We start from the raw sequence: 22278 nt of genomic DNA, 5'->3' as shown, positions 1-22278 counted from the left end.
TATTCAGTGCTGGCACCCGCATAGCTAAGCAACCTAGAGCTGTCCCAAATTAGGCCCCTGATCTGCCCCTTTTTGGTTGGAGAGCCTGTGGGGATATTCAGCGGCACTCTCTGGTTAAGTACCGCTGAATATTCCCACCTAAGCAACAGGAAGTGATTTAAGTGGGTAGAAAGAGGCTCCTGCCTGCTTAAATCACTTTGAACATCGAGCCCCAAGATCCTGCAATGATAACTGAGAAGCTGCTGAGAAGTTGAAGCATTGCAGCCTGAAAGGTAGGACATGCTTCTTTGTATGCTGCCAGAGACTAAACTGGTAGGCCCATTAGGGACTATGCATTTGTTTGCATTAGAATAATAATAATAATAACAGTTTATATACCGCAATACCGTTAAGTTCTATGCGGTTTACCATAGATTAAGCGAGGTACAAATTGATTGAATTTAAGAGGGAGGAAGAGGAGAGTTAATAGGACCGGAAATGTGTTGTTGAGAAGCAAGAGATTAATAGGACAGAGGAATCACTATGGAGGAGGAAGAAGATGAGTGGGTCAGTTGTCTAGATACTTTAGGAACAGTTGAGTTTTTAGACGTTTTCTGAATTCCTCATAAGTAGTGGGCGAAAGCAGTTGATCTAGGTCTTTTATGTTGAACTACCATCCTAAGAAGGCTGACAGGCCTATTGCAGGTGTGAACCTAACTATACAAACTAAAGATTTGTTTTCCTTGTCTTTAAATTGAGTTTTGACATAAGTCCTCTTTCTGTTGATTTTTTTAATAGGCACTATCACAGCATGGATGAGTTTAGTCATTACGATCTGCTCGATGCTGCCACAGGGAGGAAGGTCGCTGAAGGTCACAAAGCCAGCTTCTGTCTGGAGGATACAACATGCGATTTTGGTAACCTAAAGCGCTATGCCTGCACTTCACACACTCAGGTAAGGAGATTTTGATGGGTAATGTTATGCATTCACTTAGGCAAGGGGCATTCGGGTAGGGGATCTTTGAATGGGTAAGTCATGAGTAGAGAATGACATGGTGACAAAATTCATCACCATTCCCGTCCCTGCAGATAACCGCGGGAAACCATCTTCATGTCATTCTTTAAGGAGAGAGGGAAGAATCAGAGTATGAATGGCCACAACCACTGACCCACAAGCTTTGCTTTGAAGAATGCTGGTGTAGAAGGACTGAGGTTGAGATAGACACTAAAGAATGACAGTCTCTGGTATCCAGAGCAGATATTGTGATGTCATAATGCCTCATTCCACCAGTGCCTAAGAGCCAATCACATCAGTGATGTCACAATGGCTTCATTATCCTTGGCTCCCATAAGAATCAGAGTATGAATGGCCACAACCATTGACCCACAAGCTTTGCTTTGAAGAATGCTGGTGTAGAAGGACTGAGGTTGAAATAGACACTAGAAAATGACAAGGGATTATTATCCGCGGGGACGGGAACGGTGATGAATTTTATCACCGTGTCATTCTTTAGTCATGAGCTCTGGTTTCTGACACCTTCTGTAGAGATATTGATAGCCAATGGATTGATATATATTTGACAAACAGCCTGAAAATCCATTCTGAAGGTACTCAATTGTTATCTTAGTCATAAGAATATCCATACTGGGTCAGATCCATGGTCCATCTAGCCCAGCATCCTGTTTCGAACAGTGACCAATCCAGATCACAGGTACCTGGCAGAAACCCAAATGTTAGCAACATTTCATGCTACCCATCCCAGGCCAAAAGTAGCTTCCTCCATGTCTCTCCTTGTTTATCATGTGCACCTTACCTGCAGCTCTTTCACTGGGGTATAGGGAACAGGATATATTTTAGAGCGCAGTATCTGGATGCAAATTGGGAAAGGGAATTTGTATACCGCCTTTTTGTGGCTTTTGGCATTTCAAAGTTGACATTCAAAGTGGTGGGCACAGGAGGATTAAGTGACTAGCCCAGGGTCACAAGGAGCAGCACCGGGATTTGATCTCACAACCTCTGGGTGCAGAGACAGCAGCTATACCAGTGAGCCCACACCTTAAGTCTGTCCCAGTATGGCAATTCTTATGTTCTTATGTGAGCTGAGTATAGGACAATCAAATCCATTGTGACATCACTGATGAGGTTGGCTCTTAGGTATTGGTGGAATGAGGCATTATGACATCACAATCTGAGCTCTGGAATGTTGCTACTCTTTGGGTTTCTTCCAGGTACTTGTGACCTGGGTTGGCCACTGTTGGAAACAAGATACCGGGCTTGATGAAAGGTAAAGTGATTAAGGACTTGTCTACTGCCTTTTTGTGGCTTTGATATTCAAAGTGGTGGACAATGGAGGATTAAGCGACTTGCCCAGGGTCACAAGGAGCAGTACTGGGATTATATCTCACACAGAGGCAGCAGCTCTACCAGTGAGCCACACCTTGAAAATTGAAAAACTGCATATAGAAAATAAGTATTATTTTAATTGCAATTCAGAGGATAAGTTTTAATAGTATGTAAAGAGATCCTATTAGGATTAGTGTCACACATACCCTGTTTCCCCGATGGTAAGACACTGTCTTATTTTTTTTGGAAGGCCAAAATATGCTCTAGGGCTTATTTTCGGGGGGATGCCTTATTTACCCATGAAGAAGACTACAGTGCACAGTTATTGTTGAAAAAAAACAGAATTTTATTACGTTCGCGATAGGTACGTTCGCAATGAGTTCGTTGGAGGAAGAAAACGGTTGGCTGAAGAATCGGTCGGCCGAAAAATCGTACCGTGTATGGCCAGCTTTATCCATCATACCATATATTGTACCATTTAATGTCCCCAATGTTCTCCATCAGGGAAACACAGTAAAGAGATTATTCTGTAGTGCAGCATCAGAGGGGACTTGACAATGTGAAACCATTGTTTATATACTGTATGCATTTTAAACAGGCTTTATATACAGTAAGTGGTATTGCTCACAGCAAAAGAAACCCGTCTGCGTGTCTCACTTTTGGATGTTCTGGCCGTGAACAAACTCCTGCAGTCTCCGTTAGGGAGGGATGAGGGAAGTGTTTCCTTGCGCGGAGTCACGTGCGCGCGCTGCAGTCCTGTCACTTCCTCCTCTTCACTTCATGACGGGGCGCGGCACACAGCCATGGAGGCAAATACGGTAAACGGAGGGACCACACGGAGTCACCCACCGTACCACCCGATTCGGGTAAGCGCAGGTATCGGTGGGTGGCTTATTTGCGGGGGGGTGCCTTATTTTACATTTTTTTCTAAAAAGGGGGGGCTGTCTTATTTGATGGCCCTGCCTTATCATCGGGGAAACAGGATATGTCTGGATGATAACCTTCATAAAACAAAGACCCCTTATTTTAGAAGCATCTACAAGTGTAAATAACACCATTTATTTGTATGGATTGTGTACAGATGCAAATATTGATTTAATAAAGCTGCTGTTTCCCTGTTTTAGCCCCCCCGATTTTAAGATTGAGAGGGGGTGTGGTGGGGATATGGCATGGGCATGATTTGGGCATGCCAAAAATCTAGACAAATGCTTCCTATTTAATCGTGGGAAGCCATTTTAGTATTGAAAAAAAAAATATGCATGTCGGGTTTTGCAGATGCCCTGAGGCAGCTAGAAAGTGAAGGGGCAAAGTCCGACAGAACCCCCCCTTTCTCCTACCCCTCTCAGACGCCTCCCTCCCTGTCACAATTACAGCACACCCTGGCTACATCTCCTCTGATCTCCTCTCTGGAAGCTACTGGCAGTTTCCCCGATGATGTCGTGGAGAGCAGAAGTGATCTCCGTTTGCTTCTGCTCAGGCCAGTGCCCATTTTCAAAATGGCATTTCTTGACCCCCTAGTGATAGTCAAGCTCTTTCAACTGAAAGAGACCCATGGTTCATAGACAAAATCACGCGAGACAACGGCGTGCAGACAACTGAGCGCAAGGTTGACGGCGCGCCAAAGAAAAGCACTATTTTAAAGGGTTCCGACAGGGGGTGTTGGTGGGGAACCCCCCTATTTTACTTAACAGACATCGCGCTGGCGTTGTGGGGGGTTTGGGGGGTTGTAACCCCCCTCATTATACTTGAAACCGAACCTTTTGCCTGTTTTTTAGGGAAAAAGTTCAGTTTTAAGTATAATGTGGGGGGTTCCACCCCCCCAAACCCCCACAACACCAGCGCGATGTCTGTTAAGTAAAATAGGGGGGTTCCCCACCAACACCCCCTGTCGGAACCCTTTAAAATAGTGCTTTTCTTCGGCGCGCCGTCAACCTTGCGCTCAGTTGTCTGCGCGCCGTTGTCTCGCGTGATTTTGTCTATGAACCGTGGGTCTCTTTCAATTGAAAGAGCTTGACTATCACTAGGGGTCAAGAAATGCCGTCAGAGCCCTTTAAAATAGTGCTTTTCTTCAGCACGCTGTCAACCTTGCGCTCAGTTGTCTGCGCTCAGTTGTCGGCGCGCCGTTGCCTCGCGCAATTTAGTCCCGTCACCGAGACCCACTCCTGACACCTTTTTAATAGGGAAGAATTTAAATATCTCCTCCCTCTCACCTTTCTTCCAATGTGTATAATGAGGCACCAGCTCTGTAATGGGCTCTGGGTGCATCTAAGCCATTATAGAACACTGGCGCACCAACATGGAGTCACGTCCACATTGACAGGTCAATGAGTGGCAATGCGTTTAAATCAGTGTCTCTCAAACTGTGTGCCGTGGCACAGTGGCACGCCCTGAAGAGATTCCAGGCGTGCCACAAGAGATTCTAAAATTTTACTTTATTTTTAAAAAATTCCCTTCATAAGTATGCACAATAGAAGACATGTACCTCGCATACGCAAGAGTCTGTCAATGTTAAGAGCGTCTGCATGTGTAACGATGCAACCATCCAGGCAAGTATCATTCTTTGAGGTGATTGGTCTTTGAAACTAACAGCAAGTAATTTTATTTTTATGTGTAATTTTTATGCAGTAGTTATCCTAACTTGAGCAACAAAGCAGTCGAGGCTTTGTTACCATTTGGATTTTCTTATCTTTGCAAACTTGGATTTTCAGCTCTGACAGAAATTAATTTATAACATTTTTATTGAAGAAATCAGTAAATATACAATATTATAATACAATAAAATAGTCATTAAATTAAAATTCATCATATTAATTTCCATCAAATATCTTTCATTTCTTCAAAATATATTTCCAAAATACCCATTACATCTCTCAATACCCTCCCCCTAAATCCTACCCCCTTTCCCTTTTCCTATTGACCTCTCCCCCCTATCCTTCCCCCCAAATTTAGTTTTTAACTTTTTTATTGAAAGAATCATACTAACCCCCCCCCCCAAACCCAATGAAAGTTGACAAAAACACAGAATAATAAAAATAAAGAACTGGAATTTTAGATAAATAATCATAGCTTCAATGTAAATCATTAAGAATTAAACTTCTTGCCTTAGTTGAAAGATTCTGAATATACGGATCCTAAATTTCCATAAACATACGGATTTTCCTAGCCAAACGTCTAACTTCCCAAGTCTCAAATAACAATAGACGATGAAATTGATTCCTCCAATGCCAAAAACTAGGAGCTTCTTTTGATAACCAAAATTGCATTATACATTTATGTCCTATTATACACGCCTTTTGAAATAAGAGACACTTCTTTTTACCAAGCCGCAGCTTTTCCAAAAATTACTCCCCTTGATGAATCTACAACAGAACTACCCCATATTGAGCCTAAAAATAACAGGATGGCAGACTAGAATGACCTAAATTAAATTTTTTTTGAAAAAAGAGAGAACAACCGCAGAAGTTTGATGAAATGTGTGTTTGCTTGTCGACTACTGGGCTGTGTTATCAGTTAATTTGCACTCCAAAACAAACTCATCCATCACTTTAGTTTTACCGTTGTTATAATTATCCATACATAGCTTAAAGAACATTAAACAAATAACTCTCACATTTATTTTATTGTTGGTTTTGCAATTTTATAATTTCAGTTATAATGTGTCACGAAAAGCATTTGCTCTTTTTAGTGTGCCAGAGCTAAAAAAAAAAAAAAAAAAGTTTGAGAGACTAGTTTAAATGATACCCTGTTTCCTTGAAAATAAGCCCTAGCATGATTTTTAAAGATGCTGCTAATATAAGCCCTACCCCCAAAATAAGCCCTTATTTTGGGGGTAACGAATCTGTACAATCTCTCCCATCTCAATCTCTCCCATAAATCTGATCCGTTAAACTCTTAGCCACTAATCTCTAACTATACATGTTCCACTCAACTTGTAGCATCTTTCTAATCATTGTAAACCGCATAGAAATTCACGGTCCTGCGATATATAAACTGTTATTGTTATTATTATTTGTAGGCAAACAGAAGTTTCTACCAAGTGTATTGCTTTTTCATTCTGCGAGGATCCTTCAGAATTGGGGGTTGATTTATCCCTGATACAGGTTCCATTGCATTGCTGTAAGAGTGCCATTTCAGAAGTTTTGTTCTTTACATGTCTTGTGCATCAATGGATTTTTTTTAAAGGTGAACCCCCAAAATATGATCGACCCCTGAAGACCCCCTCCCCAAATGTCCCCGACACTCCCTGACTCCATCCATGACACTAGTGCTGCCTGATTTGCTACAAAAATTGGACTCATCAATTCAGCAACCTCCACCCCTGCTGCTTTAGGAGGCCTCTGAGCGGAGGTATGTCAGTCTCATGGTGGGAGGGTCGGAGCGGTTCTGCTGCACAAGGGGATGAGTAAGAGGGGAGAAATGATACTGCACATGGGGGGGGGGGGAGAAGGAAGAAAAGAAGAATTGTGGGAGAGGAGAGGAAGGGAGAGATGATTGCTGTACATGAAAAAAAATAAGACATCCCCGAAAATAAGCCCTAGTGCATTTTTTTGGATCCAAAATTAATATGAAACTGTCTTGTTTTCGGGGAAACACGGTAATATTTTATAATTTGTGCATGTTGCATGGTAACACACCCATGGTCCATCCATGCTCTACTCCCCCCCCCCCCCAGGAGTTATATGCTAAGCAATTTACTCATGTCCGTTATAGAATACTGCCTCGCACTTATGCACAGAAACACCAATTAATGGGGCCTATTAGAGAATAACACAGGGACAAACTTGTCCCCGTCCCCGCAGGAACTCAATTTTCCCATCCCATTCCCGTGAGTTTTCTCGGTCGCTGTCCCTGCCCCATTTCTGCAAGATCTAACTTAACCGTACAAGCCTTGAACACTTATGATTTGAGGCTTGTGCAGATGAGGACGGAGCTTAGGCATTGGTGGAATGAGGCATTATGACATCACAGTCTGTGCTCTAGAATGTTGCTACTTAGGATTCTAAAGTGTTTTGAGGCTTGTGCAGATAAGGGCGGAGCTTGCATGAATGGGGAAGGGACAGGAAAAGAACTCGCTGGGAAGGGAAAATGAGTTCCTGTGGGGGACGGGGAACAAATTTGTCCCCGTGTCAATCTCTAGTGCCTATCATACATGTTTAAGTGCCACTATTCTGCAATCTACATGTGCTTTAGTTGCCGGCTTATAGAACTGCCCTGTTAGTAGGGTAAGGCCCGGCTGGTGCCTGGTTGGCAGATTTCCTGGGAAGACCAAGTGCTGTGGGAGGCAATTGAGACAATATTCTTTTAAGTATGTGATGGTCACTACAGGATACAAAAACAAATAACATATAGGCCCTCTTTTACAAAGGTGCGCTAAGCATTTAAAATCAATGCGTGCGCCAACATGTCCGTAGGATAACATGCACACATTAGCGTTTAGCATGTACTAATGTTTACCGAACAGTAAAAAGCATAGCGCACCTTAGTAAAAGAGGAGGGGGATAGTAAATGACGGCAGATAAAGACCTGAATGGTCCATCCAGTCTGCCGAACCATACATGCTCCATAAATTAATTTAGTTTAAATGGTCCTTTTTTTTTTATACTTCTGGGCCAGAAACCCAGTGCCCTGCCTGGTAGTGTGCTTAGGATTTATCTACTGAAGTCTCCGTCAAAGCTCACTCCAGCCCATCTTAACCATCCCAGCCATCGAAGCCCTCCCGTTACTGTCCCCACACTGTCTCCGCCGCAGAAAATCAAAAAAGTGACCTTTTTGTTCTGAAACGTCATCCACACAGGAACGGAAGGGAGGTGAAAACCGTTCTCCCGTAGAGCTCAGAGAGCTGTAACCTGTTGCTAGTGGGATCCTTGATCACGTATCGTTTCTTCTTTTCCTTACTTTCTCATAGGGTTTGAGCCCCGGTTGTTACGACACTTACAATGCAGATATCGACTGCCAATGGATCGATATAACAGACGTACAGCCTGGAAATTATATTCTTAAGGTACGTAGCAGTCTTTACAAAACTGTTGTTCTGGTTGTTTCCCGGGCAATAAAGGCCCCTCTGGCTTCTCTCTTATCGCAGTATGGAGATCGGGATGTGGAAGGTGAAATCCTCTTGTTGAAAATGACAGTGGTTGAGAATTGGAATTCACAGTAAGCTTTGAGACACACTTTTTAATAGTGTATGGTGGGCTTTTATTATTAAACTATGCCTAGGCCTAACATTTGGGTAATTTACTGGATGGGTGAAGTGCTCTTTTTCTGCCCTCAAGCGCTGTGCTACTAAAGGCCAATTCACCCATCCAGTATGCCCAGTACCTATTGTCCTATTACCAGCTGTAGGGTATGACCTTTTTAAGGTATTGCTTCTTATCTAATAGAGATTTGATTGTTTTCCTACTTGTCCAGTGGCTCCTCTGTGGTACTGGTTGGGGGGTGGGGTGGTGGATGATGTTCCTGCTGAGGTCACTACCACCTGAGCAGCTAGGCTCTTCCTGTTTCCTGTGCTATGGTCTCCAAGCATGGTCTATCCTAGTGTTGCTGCCCCCTGCTGATGGAAGAAATCGCCTAATGCTTAGTGCAGTGGTTTGTGAATTAGGGGAACTGGGGTCAATTCCCACTTCAGCTCCATGTGACTCTGGGAAAGTCACTTCACCTTGCACCACTGCCCCCCAAGTACAAAATAAGTATGTTGGGGTTTTTTTTTTTTTAATTTCTTTATTCATTTTAAAGCCATAAGTAAGTACAAAATAAAATACAATCATATAATTCTATCAAAGCACTTAAATACAATTATAATCTATGACAAAAAAGATTATCACCCCTCCCCCCCCATAATGGCGCCCAACTATTTTCTACCACATTTTGAACTTTACTCCCCCGCAAGAATAACCAGAAACCACAACCTCTTTGCCTACCCGAAGATTACAGGCTGCAGATACCGAACCTTTCTAGATAGAACATTCAAGTTTCAAGCTGGTAGGCAGCAAACCTGGCTAGGCCACCTCATTGACGGCGCCAGGTTGACATACGGCGCTTTTCGGAAAGAATTAAAGACCACTCTGTTCAATAAATTTATTCCATAGCCAGACTTTCTCCCCCCCCCCCTTTCAAAGCTACCGCTCATCATACTGATTCTACTTTTTTCCCCATTAACGGTACTTGGTATTCCGTATTCTCTGACTCTTCAATGTCTTCTTCTCATTTGTATTCTGCTATTCGCTGGTTTTTCCAACCATTTCAATGTAACATGTTAAAATTATATGTAACCTATGCATATCATTCTTCTTGCCAATTTACACCATGTAATCACTGATCGCTCTGAGACCCCTTCTCTATCTGTATGTTGCAATTCGCTGACTGTACAGCTATTCTTCTCTGTGAACCGCCTAGAAGTCGCAAGATTATGGCGGTATAGAAAAATAAAGTTATTATTATTATTAATAATTATATCTAAGAACTACACTCAAATTGAGAATTGAAAAATACATTGCAACCCGCCCTCCCACCCTGGACGTGTATGACCAAAGGGCATAATCAGCAATCACTCTTTGCAAAATTTTGTCAATGGCTCCCAAATCTTCTGAAACTTCTTATAATATCCCTGATGTATGGCCATATTACGTTCCATCTTAAAAACATGACAGAGAGACTCCCACCAAAAGGAATAGTTCAGTCTATCCCAGTACCTTAGAATGTTTATTAACATTTGATATTCCGCTAAATCTCTCCCAAGTTCTTAGCGGATCACATAAAATACAAATTACAGATGAAAATAACTAGGTACATATAAAATATAAAACTCCATTATACAGTGGTACCTCGGTTTACGAGTGCACCGGTTTGCGAGTGTTTTGCAAGACGAGCAAAACATTCGCAAAATCGGCGCCTCAGAAACCGAGCGTGCTTCGATTTGCGAGCGCCCCCCCTTCGAACCGGCACCCTCCCCTCCCGTGATCCAGCACCCCCCCCCCCGCCATCGGGCCCCCCTGCCGCCATCGGGCCCCCCCTCCCCCGCCGCGACCTGAGGTCCCCCCAACCCACCCGAACCCTCTTCTTACTTTTCTGTAGCCTCCGCAGCGGCACCGGCACCAGCATGTCCTGTGCGTGGTGCCGGTGCCTGAAGATGTGCTTCCTGTGCTGGGCCTGAGAGTTCATGTCGAAAGTGGCCGGCGGGCGGGAGCTGCTGGGCCGCGTGAAGGGTGCTGGGGGTGGGGGGATGGAGAGGAGAAAACGCTGAAGATGGGGACGGGGACGGGGCGGTAAAAGAGACAGCGGGGCGGTGACGGGGTGGTGAAGGGGATGGCAGAGACAGGGACGGGGCGGTGAAAGGGACAGCGGGGACAGGGCGGTGCAGAGGATGGTGGTCCGGGGACGGGGCAGTGATGGGGACATAATTTTTCCCCGTGTTATTTTCTACGTATTGATCCCAGGGCAGGCAGTGACTTCCTCCATTCTTTCTCAGTAGCAGTCCATAGATTTTTTTCCACCAGAAGTTTGTCCAAAGATTTTTTTTTTTTAACCCAGAAATGCCAACCGCTGAAACCAATTTCCAGATCTAACTATTCCACTGAGCTAAATTGAAAACTTATGTTCCATCTCTTTACCCTGTCTGGGTTGGTTTGATTTTCAATCCCCAGGCCCCTGCTGCCATCGGACCAACTGAGCCAATCTCTGGGGCATTGCAGTCTGTGAAGAGTCACATGGCAGCCACACCTGACCCATTCCTGTGGAGTCGGTTGATAAGAGCCTAGGCTGCAGGGATGAACCTGGGTGACAAGGATAGTGAAGTGAAATGCTGGACAGTGGTGCGCTGAGGCAGACATTGTGGGCAACTTAGAACAGGCCACTCATGTAGTACTATGAAGCTCTGGTTACATTCAAAATTACTGAGGGTCACATAATGCTGGATTGGGGGCAGCATCAAGGAAGGACGGTCAGAGCACAAAACTGCAGGATGCCACAGTGTAATTTCTAGGTGCCGTGAAATCTGGTGGCCAGGATTTGTTGAAGTAAGCCCTGGCCTGTGGCCTGTAGCAGCAACTGGGCTAGAAAAAGAAAGGGAATTGTCTGCATTGAATGTGTTGTTTATAAATAAAACTTTGACAAAAAAAAAAGCAACAGACAAGAAGGGGGTAGAAAACTGAGGAAAACACAAGGTAGAAGTTGGTCCTGTTTACCTGTTTTGTTGTTGGCTGCACTATCAATAAAAAATTATTTAAAAAAAGAAAAGAACAGTGAAAAAAATATGATTAGAACTGTTTCCAATGTAGGAATATACCCACATTTTCTTTTTTTTTTTTTTTTTGGGGGGGGGAGACGATAATAAGTGAACATTATTATAATAGGAATTATTTTCATAGGAAAGAATATGTCAGTTATTACTCTTAGGTTAGCATTTTATAATAAATTATAATATTTTGGACCAGTTAAGTTTTCTGCTCCCCGGGACAGCTGTGGTCCAGGGATTCAGGATTGTTGCTTTAGGCCAAATTCTGGGCCCGTGGGTCAAGAAAGAGCCTTGGTGCATGCTGCCAGGATCATCTTGGCAATGTCCGGATTAGGTACAGTATGTTGGGCAGAGATATTAAATAGCAGAAAAAAAAAGATCCAGGGTTGATGCAAATGAAGGCTTAGACTCGGTTCCAAAACAGCTGGAAGGACAAAAGAGCAGTAGGAAACCGCTAGTTAAAAAAAAAAAATAATAACAACAACAATTTTAATTTATATCGGGGCTTTGTCCACACAGAATTGCAAAACGCCATCCAATGTAACACTTCAGAAACATCCAGAGTCAACCTGGGGACGGATGAGACAGCAGCATATAATTTGACGCGAAGCTATGTGGAAATTTTCCAGTGGGGATTGGGGAGAAGATACAATGTTGCTCTTATCAAATGCTTATGTGTAAAGAGAAGTACAGGGAGATGAAGTGAGTTGCCCTGAGGGTCACATAGCCAGCGATAGAGAAGATATGAACTTGGAGCTCAATTTTGGAGTCTGGTGATTTATTGTTTTAATCAGTAACCCTCATGACTCCCAAAGCTTTGTTAGCTAGATCCAGGCAATTTGTTCCCCTGTTTTTTTTATATTCTTACTACTGATATTTCAAAAACTGAAAACGTTGTAAAGGAGGTGGCCCCCACATATTTGAGCTTGGAATAGGTGGCTGGAAAGGCTTTTTAGATAAGTGCATAAGATGGTGCTGAGTTGCTCAGCGCCTCTGGCATGTAGGCAGATACAGTTTAAGCAGATAAGCTGTTTGAATGCAACACTGGTTCTTTTGGGGAAAGTGGGAGAGGATGTGGGGGAGGAAGGTTTTTTTTTTCCACAAAGGTGTTGGGAGAGCAGGATCCCATTGCCCCAGGTACATTAGATTGTGAGCCCGCCGGGACAGACAGGGAAAAATGCTTGAGTACCTGAATAAATTCATGTAAACCGTTCTGTGCTCCCTTGGGAGAACGGTATAGAAAATTGAATGAATAGTGTGAAAAGTTTCAGCCTCTGATAACTAGACCAGAGCTGGTATTGTGACATCATAATGCCTCATTCCACCAATGCCTAAGAGCCAGCCTCATCAGTGATGTCACAATGGCTTGATTGTCCTATACTTGGCTCACTTTTGCTACATTTTGATTTCTAGAGTGGCGCAGTGGTTAAAGCTACAGCTGCAGCACCCTGAGGTTGTGGGTTCAAACCCACGCTGCTCCTTGTGACCCTGGGCAAGTCACTTAATCCCCTCATTGCCCCAGGTACATTAGATAGATTGTGATCCCACAGGGAAAAATGCTTGAGTACCTGAATAAATTCATGTAAACCATTCTGGGCTCCCTTGGGAGAACGGTATAGAAAAATGAATGAATAAATAAATAAAATAAATTTGGAAATTCTGGAAGAGGGTGATACTCAAATTAGAATTATAGCAGGGTTTGAGTAGGGTTGCCAGATTTTCCAATCGGAAAATCCAGACCCCCCCCCTAGACCCGTCCCCAGGCTTGCCCAGTTCCACCCATCCCTGCCCTGTAATGCCCTAATCCTGCCCCCAGTCCCCCACCCGCTCTAGTCGGGCATGAAGGAAGTCCACACATTTGCGGATACCACACAATGATGTCACACATGTTTATGTTTCTTTATAGTGAGTTGGGGGAGTGAGGGGAAATTTTCAGCAGAGCTCTACCTGTACCAAAAAAAAAAAAAGTTTAAAAATTACATTACTCATCACAGGACGTATTTGTTTCAATGTGACATGAAATGTGTGATTTTCTGTGGTCTTTACTTTTTCTTGTTCCACTTTTAGGTTGTGGTGAACCCTAAGTACACAGTACTGGAATCTGATTTTACCAACAATGTGGTGAGGTGCAATATTCACTACACGGGCCGCTATGTAGCCACCAAAAACTGCAGAAATTCTCAGTAAGAACTAAGTCTTATACTAGTCACTATTCAAAATGATTTAATCCGCCTGAAACGGCTGCTGACCCACATAAATGAGACCATATATATCCCTAGGGAACTGGATTGCAATATGATAGGATATGATTCTACCCCACTCATGTAAGCTTCAAAAGGATGCCTCAACCCCGCCACTCCACCGCAGTGGAGTGGTGGGGCTGAGGCATCCTTTTGAAGCTTACATGAGTGGGGTAGAATCATATCCTATCATATTGCAATCCAGTTCCCTAGGGATATACAGTGGTACCTCGGTTTACGAGTGCACCGGTTTGAGAGTGTTTTGCAAGACGAGCAAAACATTCGCAAATTTGGTGCCTCATAAACCGAGCTTCCGTCGCTGTACGAGCGCCCCCCCCCCCCCGCGAAACGGCACCCTCCCCCCCGCAATCCGGCACCCCCCCTGCCGCCACCTGAGATCCCCCAAACCACCGGAACCTTCTTCTTACTTCCAGTGTAGTCTCCACATCGGCACCAGCATGTTCTGTGCCCGAAAATCTGCTTCCTGTGCCGGGCCTTGAGCATGCATGCATGCTCAAGGCCTGGCACAGGAAGCAGATTTTCGGGCACAGGACATGCTGATGCCGGCGATGCCGATGCGGAGGCTTCACTCGAAGTAAGAAGAGGGTTCGGGTGGGTTGGGGGATCTCAGGTGGCGGCGGGGGGTGCCCGATGGCGGCGGGGGGGTGCATGATGGCGGCGGTGCCAGATCGTGGGGGGGAGGATGCCCATTCGTGGGGGGGGGCCTTCGGGGGGAGCAATGCCGGTTCTTGTGGGGGGGGGAGCAGCGCTGCTGGCCTCGGGGGGGGGGAAGGTTTGGGGTGGGAACATATCAAAGCAAGTTTCCCTTACTTCCTATGGGGAAACTTGCTTTGATATACGAGCATTTTGGATTACGAGCATGCTCGTAATCCAAGGTACCACTGTATATGGACTTGTAAAGGCAAAACTGGATAATAAATAGATAGATGTTTGCCATTGACTGTTAAGCCACATAAATGGGAGGCATTCTGGGGCAGACTCAGCGGTTGGCCAGTTAAGTGCTAATATTCAGAGTAACCACATAAATAGGACCGCATAAAACACAGTCCTATCTTTATTCAGTAACCTGCGATTGCTTATATTTTAAATATCAACTTACTCAACCAGCCCCCTGTTTTACTAAGGTGCGCTATGCGTTTTAGTGCACGCTTAATATACGTGTGCATTAACCGCTAACGCATCCATAGACTAACATGCACGTGTTAGCATTTAGCGCGTGGTTAGCGCGCGCTAAAACGCTTGGGCGCACTTTTTGTAAAAGGAGGCTTTGGTGTTGGCTGGCTACCCATAAAAGTCTGAACATGGCCCCGGCATTGACTATCGGGGAATAGCGCCCGCGGTGGTCAGCAAAATATATACCAGATGTCCAGGAAAACCCAGACATGTCTTCCTTTTAGAGGGCTGTCCGGGCGCCCGGAGCGATTTCCAAAACCCTACAGTTTGTCCGGGTTTTGAAAGGCCCCCCGAGCTCAGAGCCGCATCTGGAGGGCCTCTGCGCAGGCACGGATGTCGATGTGATGACATCACACAGAGGCACGCATGGATGGGCTGTCATCCCATCAGCATCTCAAGCGTGCGCAGAGGCCCTCCAGATGTGGCAGACACGAGGCTCGTGTGGGTGCGGTTCTGGGGGTGGGCCAGGTGTCCTCTATTTTTTAAAGAGGAAATCTGGTAACCCAAGCAAAATGCTCACGGACGCTGGCTGAATATTTACTCCATAATTGTTGGAGTCACTCTCAAAACCTTAATCTTGCTTTTTTTTTTTTAATCTTGTTTACTTTCCTGAAGTGAGTTGAAGGCCACAGAAAATATTCCTGTAGAAATTTCTTGCCTTACTGAAAAAAAATACCTGCCAAAGCCTCAAAAATGTCCCAAACACAGCTGAAATGTGGTCGCTATGGTGCGGATTCTATAAACGGCGCCTAAATTGGCTGGTGCCTAAAAAAAGGCACCGGCCACGCGTCAATCACACTTAGGAGCCATTTACAGAATCGCGCCCATTGGCACCCGAAATGAAGGTGAGAGTTTCTAAAGGCCCACATTTAGGTGCCTAACCCCCTGTTTTACTAAGGTGCGTTGACCGATTAGTGAGCGCTAATCAAATTAGCACGCGCTAAAGGCTAACGCGTCCATTAACTAACATGCACGTGTTAGCGTGCGCTAAATTGATTAGCACGCGCTAATCAGTTAGTGCACATTAGTAAAGCAGGGCCCGAGTTTTGGGAGAATTGCGCTTTGCAGCACCTAACTCGCATTCCGCCCAAACGCCCACTTAGGCATTAGGCGCCAATAAGCGAGTTGCGATAGGTGCCTATCGCCCAATTACATTTTTTTTTAACAATTACTGAGGCTGTCAAGGGTATTTTGCCAATTAAGTTAGGCCAATTAAGTTGCCAATTAAGTTAGGCCCTTTACAGAATCAGCCCCTATGTCTTTATAAAATAGCCAAAATACTAAAACAATATTAGGAGCTCAAAAATAAATTGCTTGTGTTAAAAAAATCAATATAACACGTGCAGTCACAAGTCTATTTGTTCATAATAAGATACACACATTACACAAAACACTCTACTTGTGCATTCAATTTATAAAGTGCTCAGCCAGCAATGGTTGTCAAGAGGGACCATCATCGCACTACGAAAGTCCCTCACTGCCCTCCATACAAAAAATATGTGAAACTGCTTCTTATATTTATACAGTGGTGCCTCGCATAACGAACGCCTCGCACAACGAACGCTGCACACAACGAACTTCATGTCTTGATTCACACAACGAACTTCGTTTCACACAACGAACTTCACACAACGAACTTCGTTTCACACAACGAACTTCGTTTCACACAACGAAGTCGCCCGAGCTGCCGATGTATTGCATCCTTCCGCGCAGGCACTGCAGGCAGTCGTTAGTCACTGCTCTTAACTGCCCTCTCTCACTGTATACAGTCGTCCTTTTAAGATAAACTCAATATTTTTTATAGATCATGGCTTCTAAAAAAAGCAGGAAGGTGATTTCTGTTGAAATGAAACGGGAAATAATTAGAAGGAGTGAATGTGGGGTAAAACAGTGTGACCTCGTCAAAGAGTTTGGCCTCAGCAAGACCACCATTTTCACCATTTTGACAAATTTATCTTTTTTTATGTCATCTTAGCATATTTTATGCTGCAGAACGAATTATTTTTTTTAACATGTATTGTTATGGGAAAACGCGTTTCACATAACGAACTTTTCGCATAACAAACTTGCTCCTGGAATGAATTAAGTTCGTTGTGTGAGGCACCACTGTAATTCAAAAAATGACTTATCTGTTTCAAATGAAGTCACTTATGGGGGCAGACGCTTGGCGATACAGTAAACTTAATCATCACTCAAATCCATTTTAAATGCTGTGGAAGCCTTTGAAAATCCATGTTCAATAAACTAATTGGCCTCCCTTCAACATATATTTTTTGTATGGAGGGCAGTGAGGGACTTTCGTAGTGCGATGATGGTCCCTCTTGACAGCCATTGCTGGCTGAGCACTTTATAAATTGAATGCACAAGTAGAGTGTTTTGTGTAATGTGTGTATCTTATTATGAACAAATAGACTTGTGACTGCACGTGTTATATTTATAAAATAGCCCCTAATTTGGCACCTTCTTGCCCTCGTAAACCGGGTGCCGTGTCATGAAAGCATATTTCAGTATAGTTGAATAGTGATCGCATTATGTTGAACTGTTGGTTCGAGACGTCTATTAATCCTGCTCTGAAAGTTAGAAGAGAGATAAGAAGCTGGAAGTCAAAGGAAAGATAGTAGGAGGAAATGTTCCTGTTTTGCAATTTAGATTTCATCCCCTTTATCTGCTTTTGGTTTCAAACTCCTGTCGCCTTCATCTTCCCTTTTGACACCACCTTGCCTTGCTCTTCTGTTTTGTTTGGGGGTTTTTTTTTTTCCTTGGCTGCTCACAGCTAATATCAACCTTAAGGTTGCCAGTTAACTATCTAGCATCAGGAGGCGGAAGGGTGTCAGGTCAAAAGCGCGCCGGGACAAAGGCGCGCCCAGACAATTGAGCGCAGCGCAGAGGCGCACGCCGCACAAAATTTTTTAGGGCTCCGACGGAGGGGCGTGGGGGGAACCCCCCCACTTTACTTAATAGACATCGCGCCGCATTGTGGAGGCGTTGTGGGGTGGTGTGGGGGGTTGTAACCCCCCACATTTTACTGAAAACTTCACTTTTTCCCTGTTTTTAGGGAAAAAGTTAAGTTTACAGTAAAATGTGGAGGGTTACAACCCCCCAAACCCCCCACAACACCGGCGCGATGTCTATTAAGTAAACTGGGGGGGGGGGGGTTCCCCAACAAAAAACCCCATCGGAGCCCCTGAAAACTGTAATTTTCTTCAGTGTGCGCCTCCGTCTTGCGCTCAGTTGTCGGCGCACCCCTTTGTCTTTCGCGCCGTTGTCTATGTACCAGGCGGAAGGGCTGGAAGACTGATCAAATGAAGTTAGTGAAGAACGCTGCAGAAAACCCCTAGAAGTTTGGAAAAGTCTGGCAACTAAAGGATGTACACTTCCCCCTCCGCATTCGCGATAATAGGGGAAAAGCATAGCGGCAGATACCGCAAAACTGCAAATAACTTTTTGTATGTTATTCGCGGGTTTTCGGTAACAAACCCCTAAAAAAGATTTTTAAAACACGAATAACCTAACCTGATTTGCAGCGATTTCCTCCGTACAACGCCAGGAGAAGCGACTTCCTCTGTTCAACGCCGGGAGCAGCGATTTCCTGTGATGTAAATTTAGGGGCGGAGCCAGAGAACGAAAAACCGCGAATAATCGAAACCACGGTAAACAAATCCGCAAATACCGAGGGGGACGTGTACCCTTATTTTTGTGTATGCATAGGCCCTTGGATGGCATAATCTTCACTGGAGGTCTATTGTTCAAGCCAATTTTCTTCATTGCTTCTGTATCAGTATCATGAAACCTGCTTTGTTTGCGTTAGAGGAGGGTAAATGTTAATCTACCCCAGTTTTTCACTATATTCTCCCTCTGTCTAGGTCATGATCTGTGCTGAAAATTTTAAGGTGATTCAAAAGTATTTTCACAAGAACCTGACAGTCCAGCTCTGTGAAGGCCATGCTTGAAAGAGCCTACTCTAGGGCTCTGGGGACAGCAGAACATCTCTGGAGCATCTTCAAAAGACAAAGCAATGGTTTTTCTTGTAAATGTTTTATGGTTTTATACAGTTTTCCTTAACCTTTTCCACTTCCAGCCTGAATATTCCTGCTACAAATGGTTTAAAATTTTTTAAAAAAAATGTTTCTACACTTCTTAAAGTTACTGGAAATGTTCTAAAAATGTTACAGAAAACAACAGTGTTGGTTTTGTATATATAGTGTGCTTTATAAGAACAGGAGATATTAAATACCGTGCCTCACTTGTCTGAGGCATCTGATGCAGAGGAACTTGAGCTGCACACAAGTTTTCGATCCACCTTCACCTCTTCTCAACGGGAACTCTCGCGTCTCAATTTCCTTCATTCTCTTCTCTGTTTTCTCCCTACCCTCACTCACTTGCTCTTTCGTCCCCCTCCACAACACTCTCAGTTTCATTAACCCCCCCACCCCCTACTTATTACCGCAGGAACCAAAGCTTTTAATTTCATTTATTAAATGTATATACTGCTCTTACGGCTAACAAAGCTATTCACAGTGGTTTAAAAACTAACTGGCCGATATTCAAAGCCATTTGCCAACTAACCTGTGATATTCAGTGCCAATAAAGCGGGCAATGCCATTGAATATCACTCTGACCACCCAAAAACGAAATAGGCAGGTTGGGGCGCTATAGGGGGCAGTGTTAATGAGGAGCCTGGGGTTAAACAGGTGCCGGCAATGTACAATATATTTCAAGATACAGTGGTGCCTCGCATAACGGCCGCCTCGCACAGCGAACGCTGCGCACAACGAACTTTATGTCTTGATTCGTACAACGGACTTCGTTTCACACAACGAAGTCGCCCGAGCTGCATCCTTCCGGGGTTCCTGCGGGGTTGGATCGCAGCGGGGTTGGTCGAGCCGCGAGGGTAGTCTCCTTCTCCTTACCTGCCCTGTCGCAGCACACAGCCGAACGGAAATCTTCCCGATGTCAGCGCTGACGTCGGAGGGAGGGCTTAAGCAAAGCCCTCCCTTCCTCCGACGTCAGCGCTGACATCAGGAAGACTTCCGGTCGGCTGTGTGCGGCTGCGGCAGGGCAGGTAGGAAGAAGGCAATGGCGAACGAAAGAGGGGGGAGGGGGCGGTCCGCCCCGAAGAATGTGCACAGCTGGTCAGGTCCCCCGATCGACCGACAACAGGCCCGGCCGACAAACCTCCCTGCCCTGTAGCCGCGAATCTAAATTACCTCTTACAGCAGCTTCAATAATCCAGCTGCTGTAAGAAGGTAATTTTGATTCGCGGCTACAGGACAGGGAGATTTGTCCGACCGGGCCTGTTCTGTTGTCGGTCGGGTGCAAAAGCGCCACAAAGGTGGAGTGGAGAAGAAAAGACGCTTAAGGGGGGAGAAGGCCGCTGAAAGCACATGTTGGAGCAGGGGATGAGAGGGAGGGAGAGAAGGGGAAATATTGGACAAGGGCAGAAGGGATGCTAAATCATAGGGTGACAGGCAGAGAGAACAACAGGAAAAAGAGTGGAAGCAATCTTGAACCCTGAGGGTGAGGGCAGAGAGATGATTGATCATGGGGAGAGGGACAAAAGGGAATAGAGATGGGATAGGAAGATAGTGGAAGTAAAAGGACAGGGAGATGTATGTTTTTAGATGTATCTAAATAAAAATAATAACAAAAAATTTATCTTTTTTTATGTCATCTTAGCATATTTTATGCTACAGAACGAATTATTTTTTTTAACATGTATTGTTATGGGAAAACGCGTTTCACATAACGAACTTTTCGCATAACAAACTTGCTCCTGGAACCAATTAAGTTCGTTGTGTGAGGCACCACTGTACATAAATATATTGCCGGTTTTTCTTAGTACAGTGGTACCTCGGAATCCGAACGCCCCAGAACTCGAACATTTTGGAATCCAAATTTTTTTTTATTTTTTTTAAGTAAATTGTGCCCCAGAATACGAACTCTGCTTTGGAATCCGAACGCCCTGCACATTGTATATGTGTGTTTGTGCCCCAGAATCTGAATGCTGCTTTGGAATATTTGTTAATATTTTACCTTAAAATCCAGTGTATTTCCTATTAAAATTTGAGTTTGTGGCACCCAGGAACGGATTAATCCAGTTTCTATTATTTTCAATGGGAAAAATTATCTTGGAAGTCGAGCACTTTGGAACTCGAACAGGATTCTGGAACGGATTAAGTTCGGATTCCAATGTTTGACTAAACATTCAAATGTCATCCAATTTGCTACAAGAACCAACAGCATAGGAGACGTAAGAAATATCACAGACAAGACGCTGAACCCCTTTACACCGAGAGCATCATTTTCATTTTAAAAGCTGGTTTCAGTTTTTGAGGGCACATAACCCTAAATATTAGTGCAGTGCTCTCCCTCCTCTGGAGGAACATTTCAACTTTGCTGAATTTTGGGTTGAGATGCCTCTTTAAAGTGTTTAAAAGTTAACTCCGCCGATTCACTGCTAGAAACGGAAGCAAGACTGTACTGACTCGTGATGGTAACTCCCTACCCTGGCAGTGTCTATGCTGGTACGTGAAAGGCATGAATACACCACAAATACCTGAAGAACAGATTTGGGGGAGGAGAGACCGAAACAGTGCTTGTGAGTATAATGAAACATGGGAAATTTTTTTTTATCCCAGGCGTGAGACTGTAAGAACTAAAATGAAAACCTGGGAATAAGATGGAAAAAGGCCACCAGAGAACCCGGAAACAGGAATTGGTACTATGAGGAATCAGAAATGCTGCTATGGCTTTCCTTTCTTATGTTGTGCCCATAAAATTTAGTTTTATTCTCTGGGGCAGAAGTATCACAGCTGTGAGGCACTAAAAGCAGGGGCGGCCCTATAATGAGGCCAACTGAGGCGGTGGCCTCAGGCGGCACTCTTGAAGGAGTGGCATCTTGCTGCCGGTCTCCCCTCCCCGGCATCTAAGACTGGCATTTTTCCCATTCTATCCCCCCCCCCTCTCACCACCACCACATCTACCTTTAGTTTTCTGTAAAAATTGCCATGAGCAGCGGTAGCGATTCCCTGCCACCAGTCCCTGCGTCTTCACTCCATTGCAGTCCACCCCCCCCCCCCAAAGGAAACATTTTTGAAACCAGTGAAACTGCTAGGTGTCCACATTTTGAGGGGGGGGGGGAAATTGCCTAGTTGGACGTCTTGGCTGTCAGGATGTCCAGTCTTAGGACGTTTAACTTTTTGGACCGTTTTTGATCACAAAATAGTAAACTTCACATAAAGGGCGCCAGATGTACATCTCACCATAACCATTTTATAATTTATATTTAGCCT

The 22278-nt window shown here is 44.5% G+C and overlaps 1 protein-coding gene across 2 annotated transcripts in view; it reads left to right on the top strand.

The window, feature by feature from the left end:
- The window catches only part of LOXL1 (lysyl oxidase like 1), a 48930-nt gene extending 29132 nt beyond the window's left edge, over window positions 1–19798 (top strand). For both annotated transcript variants that reach the window (XM_033920705.1, XM_033920706.1), the window contains exons 4-7: window positions 778–934; window positions 8229–8324; window positions 13620–13735; window positions 18850–19798. In XM_033920705.1, the coding sequence (XP_033776596.1) occupies window positions 778–934; window positions 8229–8324; window positions 13620–13735; window positions 18850–18856 (376 nt within the window). In that variant the 3' untranslated portion in view covers window positions 18857–19798. The remainder of the gene's footprint in view (window positions 1–777; window positions 935–8228; window positions 8325–13619; window positions 13736–18849) is intronic.
- Window positions 19799–22278: the final 2480 nt, after the last annotated feature.

The sequence above is a fragment of the Geotrypetes seraphini genome, chromosome 14, assembly GCF_902459505.1.
Source record: "Geotrypetes seraphini chromosome 14, aGeoSer1.1, whole genome shotgun sequence".
NCBI classification, from domain to species: domain Eukaryota; kingdom Metazoa; phylum Chordata; class Amphibia; order Gymnophiona; family Dermophiidae; genus Geotrypetes; species Geotrypetes seraphini.
Note: the sequence above shows the minus strand (reverse complement) of the source record. Positions and strands in the feature narration are given on the sequence as shown.